We start from the raw sequence: 21,612 nt of genomic DNA on the forward strand, positions 1-21,612 counted from the left end.
CTGTGGATAAAATCAGAGGGAAACCTAGGTTCTCTCATTATACACAACTTTTCCCAGATGTAGAAATCTTCACCTTTTTTTCCTGGTGGGTAGGACAACCAATCTGTCTGCCTTTCCCTTCCCTCTCTCACTTATGAAGGGAGGTCAATTAGAGAGAAGCATATTTGACTAGGAGGTAGCATACCGGGTATCACAGGGAAACTCACATAAAATTAGAAGTGATCAGATTTAGGTAGGGTTCTTTCTCTGGGTTTTTGAGGATGGGAATTATAGAAACACTTTTAGAAATAGACATTATCTGCTTAAATCTGATACCTTGGCAGGATCTCACAAGATGGAAACTAAACTGGTGTTCTCTAAGGAGTCTAGCATGATCCTGAACAACTGGTTCTGTGTGTGTGTCACCAGTATGTATAAAAGTGAGCTTCATCTCGAGAGTTCAGTCTTAAAGCACCAGCAGAGCAATGCTCAGAGCAGACCTGTAACTGACTTACATCATCTTCAGCATGAAGACAGCCACGGTGCCAGTGCTCCTGACCCTGGCATTTTGCCTTATACAAGGTGAGCAATTTGCATACAATTGAAGGTTTTTACCACACAGCTCAAAGCCTGGGGAAGGGACTTTTCTTCTTAGACTCCACTTAGAAAATGTGTGTGTACATGTGTGTACATGTCTGTGTGTGTGTGTGTGTCTGTTTTAAAATCTTTAACCATCTTTAAAAAGAGAAAGGGGGTTGAGAACAATTGAACTTTTATCTCTGAAAGGCCCTCCTAACAATTTTCTACTAGTTCTGAAAAGTCAATAGATTATTCTGTAGCTTCCTTTTACAAAGCATCCAGTTTTTACTACTTTTAGATATCCAACATTTAAAACTGATTTAAAACAACATTTAAACTGAATGTATTAAATAATACATGTACTTTGGCAAAACATGTGTAAAACAATATTGAAAATGAATTAATAAAATACAATTAAAAATTATATTGACTTACTGTTTTAAGACAATATTGTCTTATATGTTTATCTTTAAAATCTTAAATATACAGCTTGCTAAAATATGTTTAAAATGAATCAGAACTAATGGACCTGAGAATGAAGTACTTTTGTGAGGGTTAGAAAATCAATTTTTTAATTTTGTGTTTGATTGTAAGAATGACATGGGCTACATGGATTTACCTTTCTCTGACAAGTGCATTTTAAGGCACAAAACCTTGGTATGAAGCTATCATACACAAATAATGTCTTTAACTTTATACTACCTGGGTGATTTAAGTTATATTCAATTTAGTATGAAGTATTTCACACTATGCTATCACCTTTCAAGGGAGAATGACATGTTGTATTATGCAATGGGTTTTGGGGAAGTAGATAATCCGGTGGGAGTAGGATTATACTATAGTATTATTTTCCAAAGTAGATGAACCTTCCTAAGTGACTGAGCCTTTGTGACTGTCTCCTTGTACACTTCATCATTTGGTTGCCCAGCATGAGTCTTTAAACATTTAAGATAATTTGTGGTTTTACAATACACTGTCAGTAAAGCAATAGTCTCTCTATTATGTAAATCGCATGTCTAATGTATTATATAGTTTACATTCTCTTAACTTTGTTTTCTGCATTTTTTGTCCCAGATGCAGCTGGTGAGAAAGGAAATCAGGTCAGTCCTGCCTCTTCTCATTGAATTTATTCCAACTTTTCTAAAGAAAACTGATTTGTTGCCAACACCTTCAGGTTAATTACACAGACAGCATACTGACAGGGAATAATAGCTTCTGTTAAAAACAAGAAACAAGTCTTTATGGATCAAACATGAGTATTTCTAGTTGTCTCCTTCTCTGTATTTCTCTCTCTTTCTTTCTCTCTCTCACTCTCAGTATTTTATTGATATAGGGGTTTACTAGAGGCAATCTAGCATGGTAAATGGTGTTTTAAAACATCACAGACAAGCACAGAAAAATCGACTAAGATAATTACTATTGTTCCACTCAGCAATTGAAACAGTCAAGATACAACAGATATTTTCTGGTAATTAGTATTCAAATAAAGGTATGTCTGTAGACAGTACATAGCATACATGTGTGCACATGTATGTTCGTGTACACACATAATTAAATAAATGTTTATTTAATGGCTAGTATTTCTAATTTTATTTTGAAGTGCCTGAATATTATAAAGTAAACAAAAGACATAAATCCATGATTTTCTGAAACTCAAGATAGATCTTTATAGCTCATAGTGGCCTATGTAAAAGCAGCTGTAAGGGCAGAGATTTGGATTCAGGAACATATCCAGCCAGCTGCAGTAGTCCTTATACTGAAAAATAAAAGAATCATCCTGTATAGGAATACATCTTATATCTATTTGAAAGATAATTGAAAAGGCCGTGTCTTTGTCTAGTCAATATTTTGGCCTCGAGCTGCTTTGCATGCTATCGGTTATCATTTAAAACAGTATTACATGTGTAGCAAAATTTTCTACATCTCTCAAAAGCCATGAACATTAATGAAAGAAATGAAATAACGTTTTCTTTATACCAAACTTCTTTTTAAAATAATTAAAATATTTTATTGTATCTTAGTGTAGCAGGTTTTTTTTTTCTTTATTTCGGATACATTTTTTAAGGTTGTAATTAAGTATTTGTGGGTACACACACACACACACACACACACACACACACACACATGTAACAATAATATAAGAAAAGAAGCTATTAATTTGAGGGGATAGGAGAGAGACTAGGAGGGGCTTTAGGGAGAAAAGGAAATATTGTTAAAGATTCTGGACTATTTGATTATAATAGGCTCCATTATTTCACCCAGTTTTGACTAATAAATGAGAATTCATAAGAATATGATAGAGTCTGAGTTTTAGAGAACTGGACACATGTTGAAATCTCAGAGCATTGCACCGCTTTTCTTTCCTATCTGTAAATTCTATTTCACTGGAAGTTTTCTTGGAAAAACATGTTCAGGTACTTTGTTATATTGTCAAGAAAGGCAAGATGCTCACGAGAAATTGGTCATCATTCTGAAAACATTTCCAAGAATACTCTTTGGATATTTTCCCCACAAAGCTTCAAGTCTTCCTAGCACCAGAAAATCTTGCTGAATATTTTAAACACAAGCCTGAAACACCATGAACTTGCACTGCTGCTATCAGAAAGGCTGAATTTGTCATCAGAGAAGGGTTATTATAAGGCTCAAAGAAATTTGTTAACACTAACACACACATACACACACACACACACACACACACACACACACACAAACTGGAGCAATTCCAGTTCTCAGGGAATTGTATTGCAAGTGATGTGGTTGAACAGAAGATAAGAACAGAATCTCTTTGAGGGGCCTAAGGAGCAGTTGACCCGAGGTTGAGCACAAAGCAAGAAGAGCAACTTTGGAGAAACAAAAGCAAGCTGAGGGCTTGGAGTGATGCTTCAGAGCCATTCCCCATGTTTCTGAAGGATGACTATTCAGTGTAGTTGTGTTCCCTAAATCCACCTCCTGTAGTTCAATAATTTCAGGGCCACTAGGTTTTCCCCAAAGGGAAACACATCTATTGCAATGTGTGTTTTTTTCACAGTATCGCAGGAAACTATGCTTGGTTATTTAAACCACAGAAAAACACCTCGGACCCATGACTGAGCATCCTGAATACAATGAGCAAGTTTCTTAACTGGATCTCTAAACCACTAGTGCATTCTTTGAAAAACACTGGATCTTTTCATGAATCCCATCTAACTGTAACACTGTGGAGTTCAATTGTGACATCATGGGATCCAGTCAAAACCACAGTGGATTGATGCTGTTCTTGTATGATTTAACTATTAAAAGTATTCAGTTTCATTCTAGTATTATTAGGACTCTTTTTTCCTAAACGTATTGTCTAATATCTACCTCACTAGGGTTGTGATTATGCTGCAGAAATACTAGATTGTGTAGCCTTTCTCTTAAATGGTTTTGAAAGAACTGAGGAACCATTTACATTTGTCAACCTAGGACGTAAGTTTCTAAACTGGCAAAAGAAAAAAAAAATCAAAGAACCAGATACCATATCTAAAGAAGACCAGCTGATAGTCTGTTAAATTGCTACTTCTCCCTGAGAGAAGATCACTGAGCAGTAATAACAAAGATGTTTTAGCAATTTATTCTTAGCAAAATTTCCCAGCAATGATCTTGCATCTGGTACTATTCACTAATTATTCTGTAGGTAGTTTCAATTTCCAAACTTATTTGAGAAGGAGGATTAGATTAATGAAACTCATTAGTCTCTGTGAGCTACTCAGACCAGTCAGTATTCTGCTACTGTACTACCTCATTATGGTATTAAATTTAACAGTAACCTCACAAGAAATGATTGTTGACAGACTGAATTATTCTACAGCCTTTTAAAAGAGTCTGTAGATTCCTTGGAAGATGTGCATTTGATAGTTGGAACAAAAGCTTTATTACTTATCTTCTGATCAAAGCATGTAAAAAGTAGGGTGTTGTGGGTGTTGTTGTTGTTGTTTTGGAGAAATCAAAAGAAAGTATTAACCATAAATTTAGCAAAGTTGATCTAGGGCCTAAAAGGTTTCTCAGTTGGTAGTGAAGATATCATTTTGAATCTCTGCTTGATCCTACTGCACAGAAGCAATGTTGACTTTTAGATAAACTTCAGTCCTAAGAAAGGCAGAGTGACAGAAAGAACAGGTTGTCAATAAATTATGCTCAGCATAGAAATGAAAACACAGAGACTGCTCCTCCATCATTTCTGTTGATTTTAATATTGAAAATCACCTCAGTAGTAATTTGTACACTTGAGAAAGAAGGGCTGACTTTTTACATTTACCAAAATGGAGTCTAAATCAAGAGGATCATATGTCTTTGAGGATGTCTCACAGATTATGGTAGTAGACCAAAGGTGAAACTGGAATTCATCGTGCCTTGGCCTGTTCTAAGCCTTTGGGAAAAGAGCCCTGAAACTTCGGCTCTATTAGCTCTGAAGTAAGTCAGTCCCTGATATAAGGCTAATGGTGTGCCAAAAGGATCTGTAACTTGTCCAGAGAATGAATCATTATACAAACTTGTTTTCCAAGTATTTAGGAGCTCTTTGTAAGTATTTAATAACTATTAATATTGCTCTGCAAAAAGGAGCTCACATTTCACAGTATCTAGCAACCTTCCTGGCAGTGTCCAGAGCTCATATATCCACTCTCAGTACTTAGCTATCCTCTCGCTTTCTAGTTGGCTATCACTATTGTTTTACTATGTGCTCGCATTAAATGTATCAAATTAGCTTCTTGTTGTTGTTGTTGTTATATCTGCTGTCACCATAACAAGAGTAATAAAGGAATCGATTTTACATATTGAGTATGTATAACATATCAAAGATTCTTTGAGGTCACTGGTATCACCATGGGAGATCATATGTCCCCATACCTTTTCTATCAGATAAACGCTCATTAGGTGAGCCTCCTGTTCCTAACAGACAAACCAGAGTCATTATTGTTGTGTTGTTTAGACTGGCTGAATAGCTTCTTTTCCTATTAAACAAAGTTTGCAGTGCTTCAATGATATAATGATATTTCTTCCAGGACCCATGCATGAAATTTCGAGCATTGATGAAAAGTGAGACACTGTCATGTCCCCAAGGCAACAATCCTTCTCAAAGTCTCAATGACATCATTTTCCAAAATGAATGCATCTTGTGCAAAAAAATACTGTGAGTAAAATTTGTTTCCTTGCATGCTTTCAAATTACCAGCTAACCCATCTATGAAAGCAGTAAGAGCATAAGGACCTGTTCTTTCTCTTTCCACTCAATATTTTTCCAAATCTAAAAGTAAATACGCATACTGAGCAGGCGACTGTGCCTCCTCCCACAACATAAAACTTGGTAATTGCCACCCACATAGAATGATTTTTAATGATCACTCAATGGGATTTCAAAGACCTTTCAGGGAGCCCTGCGTTAATATCTTAAATAGCACTCTCTGTAGCCTTCTCAGAATGTTCTTCCACTTTGTGCTTCCTGCTTCTAAGATAAAAAGAACTTAAAAAAGTCAGATTCCTTGGGCCTGTTACAACTTGATTCTGCTGTTTCTGAGAGGCTAATAAGATTCCCTAAAAAGAAACTGACTTGCTGGCCTAGTGGTTGTCAGCCAGCAGAAAGATTTATGCAGAGTGCTTTTAGACTCCTTGGGGTGCCAGGGTAGAATCCGCTAGGATTAAATGAGGGCAGTGGACTAAAGATCTGGCTGTAGCTTTCACTGCAATACTCAGAAAGAATAAGTGTACTGGAAATTTACCAGGATGTGACTCAATGTTTCAGCATTTCCCCAATGTTTCTTAACTTGATTTCTTTCCCTTCAGTGGCAAGCAGAAGGCAGTAGAAGGTCTGAGTTATCAATTCTAAGTCAGGAAACCAGGCTATCACAGTTCCTTTGGGGATTCATTTTGGATATTTTCCCTGCTATTGGAGGTTGAATCTAGGGCTTCCTGAATGCTAGGCGAAGACTGTTCAACTGACATACGCCAGCAGGCTTCTAATATGATTTTAACAGGGACCCCATCTTCAATTTCTGAATATTGTCATGATCTATCAAGGGTACCAAGACAATACTAAATGTATCCCTTTAGAGCAATTATCCTATAACTGGGTTTTCGAAAGTCATGATGGTATAAGTCAAGATTTTAATGTGACATATTCAAAAATATTTATATAAAAAGCACTGAAACTATGTTTTACTTCTATTGAAGAGACTGGAGGATAAAGAAACATGACAGGACAAGACTCGGGGAGAGGGGAGGCCATGCATGTGCAATCATATCTTATTGTTCATTTGAAAGCTACATGAGAACCATCAACTACTTTAATTCTTTATTTATATGTGTGATGCCAAATATATGAATAGAATAATATTACTGATAAATAATTTTAGACTAGAATGAAATGCTCTAAGACTTGCAAGACAGTCTATTCATAGGGATGCTTGTCAAATTGTTATATTTGTTTTTTTACCTGTGTGGTAAAGTAGTTGGCTTAACTGGGAAGAAGAAACTATAGTCGGCTTACCTTCCCATTGTGACTAGGCTGTTTAATTCAGTGTAAATAATCTTTCAAAAGTGAATAATGACACAGACAGTGTAGCAAGATAGTTATCTTGCTACAGGAAGTATTAAAAGTCAGGTGTGTGGCTAAACACCAAGTATCTTTCCTCTTCAAGTCTATATTTAAGACATTTCCCAGTGTTGGGAGACTGAAGAATTTCTCATGCCATAAAAGACCTATTTTCACTCTGGGATTTTAGACTAGGCTCAAGAAAACATTCAAGATGAGTGTTACCATCTAAGTTTTTATTCCTAAAGGTTGGCAAGCAATTTTAATTTTAATTTACACTATTTCTTTCTCTTGCTCAGAGAACAAGAAGCAGCTACCAAGAACATGGTGAGGGTGAGGTTTTTGTCAAGAGCCACCAGGGCCGCTGCCCCAGCAAAGGTGAGACTATCTGGAGTCAACCAATCATGTTTTCTACTGAGATGATGCCTGGTCACTATTTAGAATTATCTGTTTGTTTCCTAATTACCTGTTGTGAAGCCAACCACTTAGATGGGAGGGAATGTGACTTAGTCCAAGGGTGGGCTAAATAAGTATCTGGTACAGCTTGTCCATAGGCCCAACCCATGACCCGACTCTGAAAACATTGTCAGGTGTTGAGAGGTGGAGCAAGCCAGATGGTGTGAGTTTTCCCGGACTACTTCTCTGACCTCCTGTCTGTCTGGTTCCTGTAAGAACCTTTCTTGGACAATAGAGATAATAACATATTTCAGAACTCTTAATGTCTGTGTAATCTGGACAATTTGTTTATCTCTGGGTCTCATTTTATCAACTAAAGTTTTAAGAGCGACACACAGTGTTTAACATGTGTCAACAGGCATTGAATCTAGTCTCGTTACCTTTTATTTTCCTGGATTTTTTTCTTTCTTCCAATTTCTCTTGTATGACACTTGGAGTTTTTTTTTTTTCTTACAGCTTTATTTAAAAAAGAGAGATACATGTGCAGATTTTTAAAAGATCTTGGCATAACACTATATGAATATATTTTTGTCAGTACTTAATTCTTTTAGAGGGTTGATAGCATGCATTGAAATTACACTAGTTACCATAAGCTTAAAGTACATGTAGAACAGAATGTAACATGGAAACAGTCAGAGTTTTCTTGGTGTGTGTAGATTAAACATAATGATCTTTGAACACCAAAAACTGCCACAAGGCTATATTCCTAGCTCTTGGATTATTAACAATTTAAGGTCTAGGTGTACCACACTCCGAGAGGGCGCTATCCACTTATTTTTTCCAAAGAAGAACTGAGTCTTTCACTTTCTGGCCTTTGTTTTTATTGAGCTTCATATGTCCTGTGAGTTGTTTCTGGGGTCTTCAGAACTTTCTGGGTTTAGTATCCAATTATCAGTGACTGCATATTATATCTGTTCTTTTGCGACTGGGTTACCTCACTCAGGATGATATTCGCTAGAAGCATTCATTTCCTTAGGCATTTTATAAAGTCATTGTTTCTAAAAGCTGAGTAGTATTCTATTGTGTAAATATACCACAATTTTTGTATCCATTCATCTACTGAAGGACATCTGGGTTCTTTTAAGCTTCTGGCTTATAAATAGGGCTACTACGAACATTTTGGTGCATGTGTCCATATTGTATGTTAGAGCATCTTTGGGGAAAATGCCCAGAAGTGGAATAACTGATTAATCAGGTAGGACTATGTCTAATTATCTGAGGAACCGCCAGACTGATTTCCAGAGTGGCTGTACCAGTTTACAACCCTACCAACAGTGGAGGAGTGTTCCCCTTTCTCTGCATCCTTGCCAGCATCTGCTGTCATCTGAGCTTTTGATCTTAGCCATTCTGACTGGTGTGAGGTGGAATCTCAGGGTTATTTTGATTTGCATTTCCCTGATGACTAAAGATGTCGAGCACTTCCTTAGATGCTTCTTAGCCATTCGATATTCCTCAATTGAGAATTTTTTGTTTAGCTCTCTACCCCATTTTTAATAGGATTGTTTGATTATCTGAAATCTTAACTTCTTGAGTTCTTTGTATGTATTGGATATTAGACCTCTATAAGATGTGGACTTGGTAACTGGACTCATTTATGTCTATTTTGTGAGTTGAGATTCAAGCTAATATTTTGCATGAACTATGTATTCAATGGTTAAAAGAAAAGCAAGTATAAACTTAAAGGGAGGTAAAAAAAATTACTCAATAGACAAGAAGCGTCATACAACCACTTCACTGGACTTCCTCCTTTTATTACAAAAAAAACATTCAAAATTAAAATTTAAAAATATAAAAATAAAATAAACACGTTCCATGCCCGTCTTAACCCAATCTCACAATTTTAGTGAGCAAGACTTGGGCTGCTAACAGTCAACCTGGCAACCACGTAATATCCAAGTCCCCTTTGTTGCTTTTTCTTTAATTTCTTCCTTCTCTTACTCCTCCTCCTCTGGCCCTGACATATAATTAAAATGATCAGTCAAGGTAGACACACCCTCATTACTCGTATCATACATTGTCTAGCCCAGCTCCCATCTTCCTTGGCAATGCAGCTCAGGAATGTCTGAGAAACAGCCTCTGCCATAAACACAGTTGGCTAAATTCTCCTGGGCTCAGTCATTCTCACTTTTAAAACAATGCCAGGTCTGCCACTCAGCCAGCCAATACCTGCACATCTTTTGTCTTTAATTAAAGGAACTAATTTTTAAGATAGAAGGACTGGTTGTTACATTAAAATGCAAGTTTCTCTTAGAGCCAAGGCTACTCTGCAATATCCTGTCTTTTGTTCTGTCTCCTTAACTAGAACTCCAGTGACACCAACGGTGTTCAAAAATACAAGACACAACTACATGAGAACTTATATGCAAAATATACTCACGTACACACCCCTATCTTCACAAATCCGTTTAAAGGCCTTGTGTGTTTATATCTGTAAAATGAAAATTGCTAAATTTTAAGTAGAACTCTTAAGATGTAAAATGATGAAATCGTGTCTGCTATGTTAATTCTTTTAGCTTGATGATTTTACTTGCAAACAACATCTACCTGATGATTGGGCTTGCAAACAACATTTACCTGTGTTCTAAAAGCAGACAGATCAGCCACTACACAACATACAAAGCAAGATTTCAAAAATTTAGTACAATTAAAATAGGAGAAAGTGGAGCAAATATAGACTTTAGGGGAGAAAAATAATCATTTGTCTCTGCAATATATTGTAAGCTATGGACAGTTTTAAAATATAAATGAGGAAGCCAAAATATAAGATATATAAAAAATACCAATAAAATGTTTGAGTGTATTCAATTGTTCAATTTGACAACTGTAGTTGAAATAGTTGTTTAGAATGCATAGAAAATATTGAAATAACCATGTTAAAATGTTAAAGAAAAAATAAGAAAAAAACCAAGCTCAGATTCACTACAAAACTTTATTTTTTAAAATAGAATACATACCATCTGACCTAGTGCTGTGCTAATCCCAGTTTTGCTGCAGTGTGGGAAGCTGCTACTCAGGATGATGAGACAGGGGCTGGCAGGATCACTGAAGGCTTAGAACTGTTGTCTTGGGGAAGGCTTAGAAAACTTGAAGAGTTACCAGAGCCAGGTTGGTGTGTGCTCTGAAAGACAGTGCTTGTTGTCCTCATGAAATTACCAGTGTAGAAGTTCTGAGAGGTCAGGTTGTATGAGGCCTCCAAGAACAGAGACTCATTTCCCTGTGAGACAGTAATCTCAGTCACATGGTAGAGATGTGTCGCTCAAGATTCTAATGTATGGAATGTAGTAAAAGTAGAGAAAAAGAAAAAAAGTGGATACTAAATTTTATTTTTATATTCATTAATAAGTGTTATTGTGCTTGAACATGATCAGTCATATGACATGCTATGGGTTTTGTTCTGCTTTATTCTGAGTTTTGTCATTTAATTTCCTAAAAGCTGATTAAATACAATTTTTGCTTTTTGTTTGAAAAAAAAAGGAAAATGAAAACTTGGTATTTGGGAACTCACCTAAGAATACAAATAGAATATAATAAAAGCAAATTTATTATTGAATTATAAAGGAATAAAATTAATGAGAACAGGGAGAAACTGCTTAGAAAAGAGAGAGACTTGAAGCTTTTCTGAGACAAAAACAAAAACAAAATAAAAGAAATATTCTTGCATATACGGTAATCTAAAGTAGCTCATGTAATGTGATCTGACCCTCGCATGTATACCTGCATTCACACACACACACACACACACACACACACACTCACTCAGACCTCACACACACAGGCACATACACACACACACTCACTCAGACCTCACACACACAGGCACACACACACACACACACACACACACACACATACACTCAGACACTCACACACACACACAGGCACACACACATACACACAGAGTGAGAGAGAGAGAGAGAGAGAGAGAGAGAGAGAAAGAGAGAGAGAGAGAGAGAGAGAGAGAGTTAGCAACAAAGGAATAGATGAATAGATACATTGTCAAAACAGATCAAAGGCAAAGAGCTGTGACTTTCACATGTGTGCCTGTTATCTCTCACAGATTAATACATCAGTCAGAATTATGTATATTTATGCATTCACATATTGTTCCTTGAACATTATTAGCATTTGATATTTTGTAGTAATACATTCATTCTAGTTTTATATGTACTAGCATATAGATTTGATATGTCTTAATTATATTTATACCTTCATTTTGTATAGTTATTTCCAATTATAGTTCTACTGTTTTTCATCTCTTTTAGTATTTGTTCTATACATACCAACTCTTCATTCACATTCCTGTTTATATCTTTTTGGGAATTCATATCTTATCTCTGCTCTTCTTCAATGTCTTGTTTTCTGACAACTAGATCAACTGTCCTTTTTCTAAGAACTGTAAATTACAAAATGAAATATTACATTTTCAGGCATATATGCTGTTTTATGTTGTCCCTTTCACCCTTTCCCTAACAGCCCTTCCCTCTGAACCTTCACCTTCTCCCTTTGTGACACACAAACCATTGTCATGCCTTAATTCTATATATGAATCATTGCTATATTTTTTGCACTTTCTTCTTGCATTCTTTAAGTTGTCTCCCATATCTTCTTTCTTTTTTTTTCCATATCTTCTTTCTAATTCCATCACACAAAGGTATGCACAGACAGACATACAGATTAAGAAAAATGCACATACACACATACAGAGACAGAAACAGAGATACTCACAACATACAGAGACACACATATACATACAGACATACATCAGCACATACAAACACAGACACATATGCAAACAGATATAAACAAGCATATACACACAGATATACACCGACACAAATTTACAAACAGAGACATATACATAAACAGACACAGACAGAGATATATATAGAGACATATACAGACACAGATACACACACATACACATGCAGAAACTTACACAGGTACACACATACAAATGTATATATACACAGGCATACATATAGGCATACACATGCACAGAGACACACATGCACATACACACCAGACACATACACATACACATCAGATGCACACATACATAATATACTCATACACATAGCACTTAACATAATGGTGCCCAGTGCATTCTTATTTTTGGAAAATGTGGTTATTTTATTGTTACAGATTATTACAATCTCATTGTACATATATACATTTTTTTGCCCATTCATTTGTTGATGTACATCTAGGATGATTCTGTTTTTTAACTATTGTGAGTAGTACAACAACAACATGAGTATACAAATATCTCCATTTTACATTAAACTGTAATCCTTCAGGTATAAGGACAGAGTCATTACAGCTGGGTCTATATATTACTAAATTTTTAGTTTGTTGAGAAACCTACATTATGACTTCCAGAATAGTTGTATTAATTTATAATTTACAAAGAATATGAAAAAATGCCTTCTAACTGTTCTAACATTTGTTGACAGGCAAGTATATATAAAACATTAGTGACGGACAGTCTCAGGATTCTTACCTCAGGCATTTCATTTTGCCGTTATTTACTAAATGGTCCATAACTCCCTTCACTTCACCATAATATCATGCTTCATTATTTATCTACTAGAGTGAGTGCTGTCATATTAGGATTAACACCTAGTAAATTTGGTTAGAAAATAAAGAACATATGATATCAATTATTTAATAATTATTGGCTTTCCTTTCCACTCTAATGTAAAATTGACTTTGATAGTGGTTTCATATGTTACATAAAATAGAAAGGTTTGTCTTTTGTTTTTGTTATATAGTTTTCAAAACTATTTACAAGACTAATCTTTTACATTTTTCTTAATAAGCAGTTCTCTTAGTCTTTGCAAAGTCTGTCATTCTACTTGATGGTTTATCTAAGGTTATTACACATTGTGAAATATTTGGGAGATTATGGGCCTGTTAGGTGAGTGTACACACATTCTTTGCCTCCTAATTCTGTTTCATATAGTGATCTAATTCATCACCAATAATATGTCTAGCCGGTAGCCCACTTTGTCAGTATTAAGTTGTTGCACCTACTCTCTGCCTATTCATATTTTCGAGTTTTTTCTTATTTAATCATAAATATTTGTATATCTTATTCATTTTTAACTCTTAATATCTCTTTTTATTTACCTTATTTTGCAAAAAAACCATGAAATTGATTTATGTGTTTGATTTTATAATAGATCTTCTAATGAAGTAGCCTACTAGAAAAATGCTTTTTGTATAATGCCCTTGGATCTCTCTCTGCCATGTTTGTCTCCATTACTCCTCACACCTATACTTTTGCTGTTCTGTGACCCACTGAGTTTAGCCATAGTAAACATTTAATCTTTTCTGGGATCATTATGTGATTTAGTATTACTTTTAAATGAATCAATCCCTTTGTCTTAGTTTGTAGGTTTATTCATTATTCTCTGTTACGTCTCCTACAGTACAACTTGATTTTACCCTTTTTCCTAATTATTTCTTCAGTTTTAAAAATTATTTTCAAGTTAGTTTATTAGTTTTAATTTCCCAATAGTGATCATTTCAGTGCAACATACTCACCATTGATGTTATTATGGTTGCCCAGAACCTAATATTTGTATGTTCAGATATTTATAATTACAGCTAATATCTGTCTGTCTTCTTTCATATTGTAAATTTTTTCTCAGTTTATAATCTGAAAATACACTATACCCCCACATTTTTTTAGTTTAACTATATTTAACTTTCTGTTGTCCTTGCTGCACCTATCTTTCATTGTTTTATAGGCTCTATAAATTTTCCTTTACTATTCACTTATGTTTGAGGAGGTTCCTTTGCCTGAACTTCAGTTAAAATTCCTTATCCATTTCTATATATCTCACCTTTACTCTTTATTTTGTTTTCTTTGTTACTATTTAGATCTTTTCAGTGAGAGCATTCTAGTATATATTGTTTGTTTCTGTGAGGATTCTATTATCATGTTTCATATTGAAAGTATATGTTTTTTTTGAAGAATATTGTACTTTTGATAAATTACTCTTTCTTCATTCTGACAGTCTCAATTACATTTACTTATGATTTTAAGTAGATGATATTTCTTTAATGTTGCCTTAGTTCTGAGATATGCATGTATTTTACACATTAAATTTCAAAACAGCCCTGACTTATTTTCTTTCTAATGGATTAAGTTATGTTCAAGGTCAAGCTTCTGGAGAATGGATTGCCAGGACAAGAAAAGGGCAAGAGCTGAAAGTTCTGGAACCTAGCCCATGTTGCTGCCTTTCTTCTAGGTTAGGATCCATCTATGTGGGCTCTTATGTGTCAGCCTTGGCAAGAGGTATTTTCCTGTAGGATGTGAGTCACCAACCTTGGAGTCTGTAGGTCAAGGTGGTGGAATAGTAAATGCCTGCACCTGTCCTGTCACCTCCCAGCTGGCCTTTTGATTCACCCCACCATCACCCAGCCAACACCTGTGACCCAGTATGCTGCCCTTGATATTTCAGGTGAAGGGCAATGGCCGTGGTTGTCTACTTTGATCCATAATTTCACATGGGTGTTTCCACACCCTCTAAAAGAACATCTAAAGAAAGATAGCCACTCACCTGCCCACTTCTTTGCTGCAACCACACTTTCTTCTGCTATTTGAGAAGCATGATCCAGCAGCCACAGTCTTACTGTTCCAGCTCCTCTGTCAGCTCTGGAATCGTTGGTTCCTTCTCACTAATACAATTTCACCACGAAGATCATCTTTACAGAAGAAGGTTTCTAATGCATTGATATTTCCGTGAAGTGCATTATGGCTGTAATAAACTCTTTGGCTCATTTCTGTTGCATTATTATGACCAAAAACTGTTGTTTATGTTGTGACCTGTTTACAATGCAATCTCATAAAACAGTAGAGTGCCCAAAATCTTTGAAATAAGTAGTGAATCTTCTGTAATAAATAAGATGGTAAGTAAATGAAATAACATATGTTACTTTATTTTCATTCTGCTGGTGGGACCATGATATAATTTTTTATTGTATTTTTTATTTTTTATTTAAACAGCTCTATAAAAACAGATAAAATTTACAGATTTTTAAAAGGATTTTTGCATAAAACTATATGAATATATTTTTGTCAGTGCTTGATTTTTTTAAAGGTTTGATAGTATGCATTGAAATCTTACTAGTTATAATGAGCATAAAGTACATGAAACACAAAATGTAACATGGAAATAGTCAAAGTTTTCTTGGTGTGTAAAGATTAAACATAATGACTTTTAAATACCAGGAATGGCCACAAGGCTACTTTACGAAATTTCTAGGCAAATAGATGCATCTAGATAATATCAACCTGAGTGAGGACAGACATAATATGCAGTCACTGATAATTGGATACTGGCCCTAGAAAGCTCTGAATATCCCAGAAACAATTCACAGACCATATGAAGCTCAAAAAAAAAAAAAAAGAAAAGAAAAGAAAAGAAAGAAAGAGAGAGAGAAAGAAAGAAAGAAAGAAAGAAAGAAAGAAAGAAAGAAAGAAAGAAAGAAAAGAAAAGAAAAAAGAAAAAAGAAAGGTCAAAAAGTGGAAGCCTTTTAGTGTATAGCACCCTCTCAGACTGTGGTAAACCTAGACCTTAAATCATTAATATTTCAGGAGCTAAGGATATTGCTTTTCTTACTACTTTATTTTTCCCCTCTAAGACAATTCACTGATGTAATTCTTTGAGTGATAAATTCACTATATAATTATATAAAGTTATACATTTTATGTTTTGTGTGACATATAAATCATTGCTGACATATATCATATGTTCCATACACAATATTGAAACGTTTGAAAGGCACCAAAACTTGGTTCTTGATGTGACATTGATAGTGGGGGATTCTAGATAAATGTGTTTGGTTTTCGATGAACTTTAAACTCAATTTACACTACATATTCTTTGTTAACCTAAACCACAATAGTTTTTGCCAAATTGTGTTTCATAATTATTTCTTTGATCCTCACCATGAATGTTGAGTGTGGGGTGGATTTGACTTCCAATTTCTCGCATGAAGAACATGGGTTCAAAGAGGTAATGTGAATGGATAGCAGATCCGACGCCCAAAAACTTGTCTTCAGTTATTGCCAAACAAATATGTTTCTTCAACATCCGGGTTTGTCCTTAAACATATGTCATTCTATGACAGCAATGACTTTGAGATTTTTTACTTTATCCTTGACAGATATTTAGTTCTCTTGTCCTGGTTGTCCTTAGAGAAAGCATATTTTAAATGTGCAGTCATGTTTTCACCTACATGTGTATCTGTGTGAAGGTGACAGATCTCCAACAGTGGTGAACTGGTACTGAATTCAGGTCCCCTGGAAGAGCAGCCAGTGCTTTTAACTGCTGAGCCATCTCCCAAACCAGAGAAAGCATTTTAAAAAACAACAATATCACAAACTATTTTGGGATCAGACTCTTCCAGTTACTGCACCTACACTAACAAGTTAAATATGCTTGTGGCATCAACAATTACTAAAATTACACCCATTTTTTTGCAAGTGAGGACACTTTAGTATAGAGAGGTTAAATTACCTGCTCAAAAGCAGTGAAATTATGAAGCGGGAAATGTGACTTAATCCTAATGAATCATAATGAAACTTTTCCCGATAGTTCATAATTTACATAGAGTTTCTGTGTCTATTACCTGCTAGTGCTATTTATCATCTTGTTGAGGCTACAGGCAGAACTTGGTTGAGATACGGTGCGCTCAGTTTCACTGAGGAGAGCTTGTCCTTTCTCACCTAGATAGTAAATTGCTGAAAACCATACAAAAATCTTTTGCTTTTTCAAATCTACCTCTGTCTCTACCTCCAGACCACCCTTCATTGTCTGATTTTTATTAGCTCATCCATATCTTCATTTATTTTTCCTGAAGTGTTATATTCTGGGCTTGAAATAATAACCTATTTATGTTTCTAATAGGTATTCTGACTTTTTGAAATTCTTTGATTTTGTCTCTTGCAGTTGAATTGTGAGAATTTCAAGCAAAGAAGAAAAGATGGAGATTTCATCTGTTCATCTGATGCTTCTGCAGTTTGTGGCACAGATGGAAAAACATACCCCAGCAGATGTCAATTGTGTGCTGAGAATGCGTGAGTAATCTATAAAGCAGACGTAGTATATGTGCAACTAAATGATGTGTTTCCATCCCTGTGGTATTTATAATTCATTTGCTATGAGTTAATCTCCAACAAACTTCGGACAGTTTCTTTTACTACTCTTTTGTGGGAAATGCACATAATAAAACATTTTATATGTTGCAAAATTCTACTGAAGGCAATTGTTTTGGGTGGTTACCACAGTCTCTGTTAAGTAAATAGGACATGCAGATACAAATGCATACACATAAACAGATGCCACACACACGGAAGCCTGTATATCTACCTTCTCTCATCTATGAATGTGCTAACTTCTGATTATATTCTTTTATGCATAGAATGTTATCATAATAAATAATATTTAAATGCTCAAGAAATTATACTGTTATGTAGTATGTAAATGGAAGTTTCAATTTTGAACCTCTTTGCCAAATAGGTATTACATCTCTCTGGCCTACATTGTTCTCTGTGTCCTTCCTCCACCCTCACACCTTGTTCTGGTTATTAATTTTCTTTAACCAACACGATGCACACCTGCTCTATAGCCTCTACTTATGACCTCAAACTTGAATAAACTGGTATTTTGTTTCTGGAAACACAATAGCCAATGTTTGAGAAGGTAATAGGGCAATAGTTAGTGTTGAGATTCTAAATGTTTTCTTATCCCACCCACAGCTCGCTCTCTGTCTCTCTCTCTCTGTCTGTCTGTCTCTCTCTCTGTCTCTCTCTCTCTCTGTCTCAATCTTTCTGTCTCTCTCTCTCTCTGTCTCTCTCTCTCTCTCTCTCTCTCTCTCTCTCTCTCTCTCTCTCTCTCTCTCTCTCTCTCTCTCTCCATCTCTTTCTGTCTCTCTCTCTTTTTCTCCCCATCTCTACCCTTCTCCCCCCTCTCCTCTTCTTGCAGCCCTCTCCATCTCCTCCATTCTCCAGATCCACTTGCCCTCTATTTCCTCTTCAGAAACAAGCATGTCCGCCAAGCAGGACAAAACAAGATACAGTAAGACAAGGCAAAAGCTCTCACATCACGACTTGGCAAGGCAACCCAATAGGAAAAAAATAATCTTAAAGGCAGGCAAAAGAGTCAGAGACAGGAGTCCCACAACCCCTCAATCTAACAACCACAACAGAACCATGGAGGCTCTGTGCTTTCAGACTGTATCTCTGTTAGCTCATGTGAGCCCTGCTTAGTTGATTTTGTGGGGCTTGATCAACTGGTGTCCTGTATGCCCTCTGACTCCTTCAGTCTTTCCTTCTTCCCATCTGTGAGGTTCCTCAATCTCCAAGGGGAGGGACTAGATAAAGACCCCCAATTTAGACTTTTTAAAGTCTTTCTGTGGGTCTCAGTGCCTGCTCCCATCCACTCCTGGAGGAAGCCTCCCTGATGATGTCTGGCACTGATCTATGAGTACAGCAGAATATTATTAGAAACCATTACCTTAAAAACTTTTAGAGCAGTTGTGTTTGTTTCTACCCTAGGACTCTGGCATAACCAGTCTCTGGTTTCTGGACATTCAGACAGTGTAGGACACGAGATTCCTCTTGTGGAGTTGGGCTTCAAGTTAAATCAGATGTTGGTTGGCTACTCTCACAAGTTCTGTGCCACCATTACTCCAGCACACCTTTAAGGCAGGAAAGATTGTAGGTTAAGGATTTTGTGGCTGGCTTGATGTTCAGTTATCTTTTTCCATAGCCTGCAGAGTACCTTCTCATGACAACGAGACTAGGAAGTAGGGTAAAGGCTCAAGTCTACAATGGCCTGAACTCTATGTTCAATGAAATGAGTGTTAAGTTGTGTTCAAATGTGAGACTTCCAAGGTCAGTTTTCAGAGGGCATCAGATGGGGTTGTAGAGAGATCTCTACTGAACCTTATTTTTTTCCTTTCTTACAATACAGGTCTCAATAAACAGAATTGCAGTTTGCCTTTCTAATCTATTCATAGCTGTACTTTCAGAGAACAGCCACCACCAAGAGTGATTATTAAAAACTAGAAAACCCAGGACCAGTGAGATGGCTACCGGACATGACAACCTGAGTTCCATTCCTGAGACCTACAGAGTGGAAAGAGAACTAACTCTAGTAGATTATACTCTGGCTCCACACTTGTATGATTTGTAAAGAACCCGTCACTTCCTACCCCTCACACTAAATAATAAGTAAAATAATGCAATATGATTTTAAAATAGAAAAGCTAAATAGACTAATAAGAAACTTTTTGTTTTCTAAGGCATGCATTTTTACAATACTACTTTAAGCATACTAAACTATACTATATTGTTAGTATATCCTAAGTGAAGGTTACTAGTTTAAATTTTAAATCTCTGATCCATGGGATATTTTCTCCCAGAATATCAAATGACTCATTGTGTTATTGTGACTCGTTGCTCTGACTTCTAGAAAACCCCCTACAATATTACAAATTACTTTCTGTAACCCTATACATCCTGAAAAATTTGTTTTGCCTATTCTTCTTCCATTCTTAGCTTTGTCCTGAGCTTTAAGTTTTTATTAGTATGTACATGATAAACTATAAGCTGCTTCTCTAGAAAGTAGAAATTATTCACATTTAAGGTTCTAAATATTTTCTAAAGTTCTATTAGATTGAACAAAGTTAATAATAAGGTTTTATATGTTTCTATGAACAATAAAATATAAGTTAGCCTAGAAAAATATTTTATTGAAAAGTGGATACATTAAAATTGAAATTTTTATAAAAACTAACAATGGCAACTACAAACAAAGTCTTGGAGAGGTAGCCACATCCACTGTAAGCCTAAAATTTAGCCCCCAACATGACTCCATTTCTTTGTTGTTTTTTAAAGTTGTAAACAGCCTTTCATTACACAAGCTCAGTAAAGACTAAAATGCAACACTGTTTTCAGATAAAGGTTAGAACACTGGGAAGAAGGTGGACAAACTGAGAAAGTCTACATTGCTAATCTCTATGTCAATGAACTATTTGATTCCAGGAAAAGCCAGAACCATGTTGACATAAAAAGTGAAGGTGAATGCAGCAGCAGCAGCAGCCTAGAGACGGTAAGGACAAGTGCCAATGTGGGGACATTGGTATCAGTGTAAAGCAGTGGGTCTCAACCTTCCTAATGCATGGACACTTTAATAAAGTTCCTCAAGCTGTGGCAGCCACAACCATAAAATTATATACTTCATGGCTGTAACTTTGCTACTGTTATGTATCCTAATGTATACAGCTCAGTAAAGCTTACCTATCTGTTAGGTAGGATATCTGACATGCCATCTCTGGGGGGGGGGTGTCATGACCCATAGGAAGAGAGCCACTGAACAAAGGAAAAGAAGCTGTGCTTTTCTACCATAGGTTGGGATGTTAGGGAAAGACAAAAAAACACTATGAATGTCACACTTAATTATCTAGCGGAGCACCAATCCTAATTTCAGTGGTTGGATGCTTTCATCCCTGAAGTTACTAGCCTCTCCCATGGTTTGGCACACATGCTGGTTTAAGGACCTCTTTAGATCAGGTATGCCATTAGGAGCAGGTTGAGAGCAGTGACAGTGATCTACTTGAGTTCTAGCATAAATGTCACTGTTTCTTGACTCTGTACATAAGAAAGTAAACAGTTCCGTACTTAAAGGTGGATTGCACAGCCTCACAAAGTTGTTTCTGCATGAGCAACACTTTCTCAAAGCGTTGTTGAAGTATCCATTCCTACCGCCATGTGCCATATTCATTTATCTCTTCTTTAGGATATGTGCAGTGATTTTCGGGCCTATGTGCAAGATGGAAGACTTGGGTGTACAAGGGAAAATGACCCAATTCGGGGTCCTGATGGGAGGACACATGGCAACAGGTGTGCCATGTGTGCTGAGCTCTTGTAAGTAGCATTTCCAGGTGCATTTATGAGGAGGCCATTATTTCCTGCCCTGAGAGCCGTAGAGTGGTAATGTCTTCCTCATCACGCACGTGATCTTTTGCCTTTACAGT

The 21,612-nt window shown here is 36.0% G+C and overlaps 1 protein-coding gene across 2 annotated transcripts in view; it reads left to right on the plus strand.

The window, feature by feature from the left end:
- Positions 1–459: 459 nt before the first annotated feature.
- Positions 460–21,612, plus strand: part of SPINK5 (serine peptidase inhibitor Kazal type 5) — a 55,909-nt gene continuing 34,756 nt past the window's right edge. The window contains exons 1-7 of one of the 2 annotated variants that reach the window (XM_080919791.1): positions 460–561; positions 1,633–1,658; positions 5,580–5,707; positions 7,404–7,482; positions 17,523–17,650; positions 20,621–20,687; positions 21,375–21,502. In XM_080919791.1, coding sequence (XP_080775917.1) covers positions 507–561; positions 1,633–1,658; positions 5,580–5,707; positions 7,404–7,482; positions 17,523–17,650; positions 20,621–20,687; positions 21,375–21,502 — 611 coding nt within the window. In that variant the 5' untranslated portion in view covers positions 460–506. The remainder of the gene's footprint in view (positions 562–1,632; positions 1,659–5,579; positions 5,708–7,403; positions 7,483–17,522; positions 17,651–20,620; positions 20,688–21,374; positions 21,503–21,612) is intronic. The other variant, XM_080919792.1, reaches the window with a different exon arrangement.

Source organism: Micromys minutus, assembly GCF_963924665.1.
Source record: "Micromys minutus genome assembly, chromosome: 8".
In the NCBI taxonomy this organism is placed as follows: domain Eukaryota; kingdom Metazoa; phylum Chordata; class Mammalia; order Rodentia; family Muridae; genus Micromys; species Micromys minutus.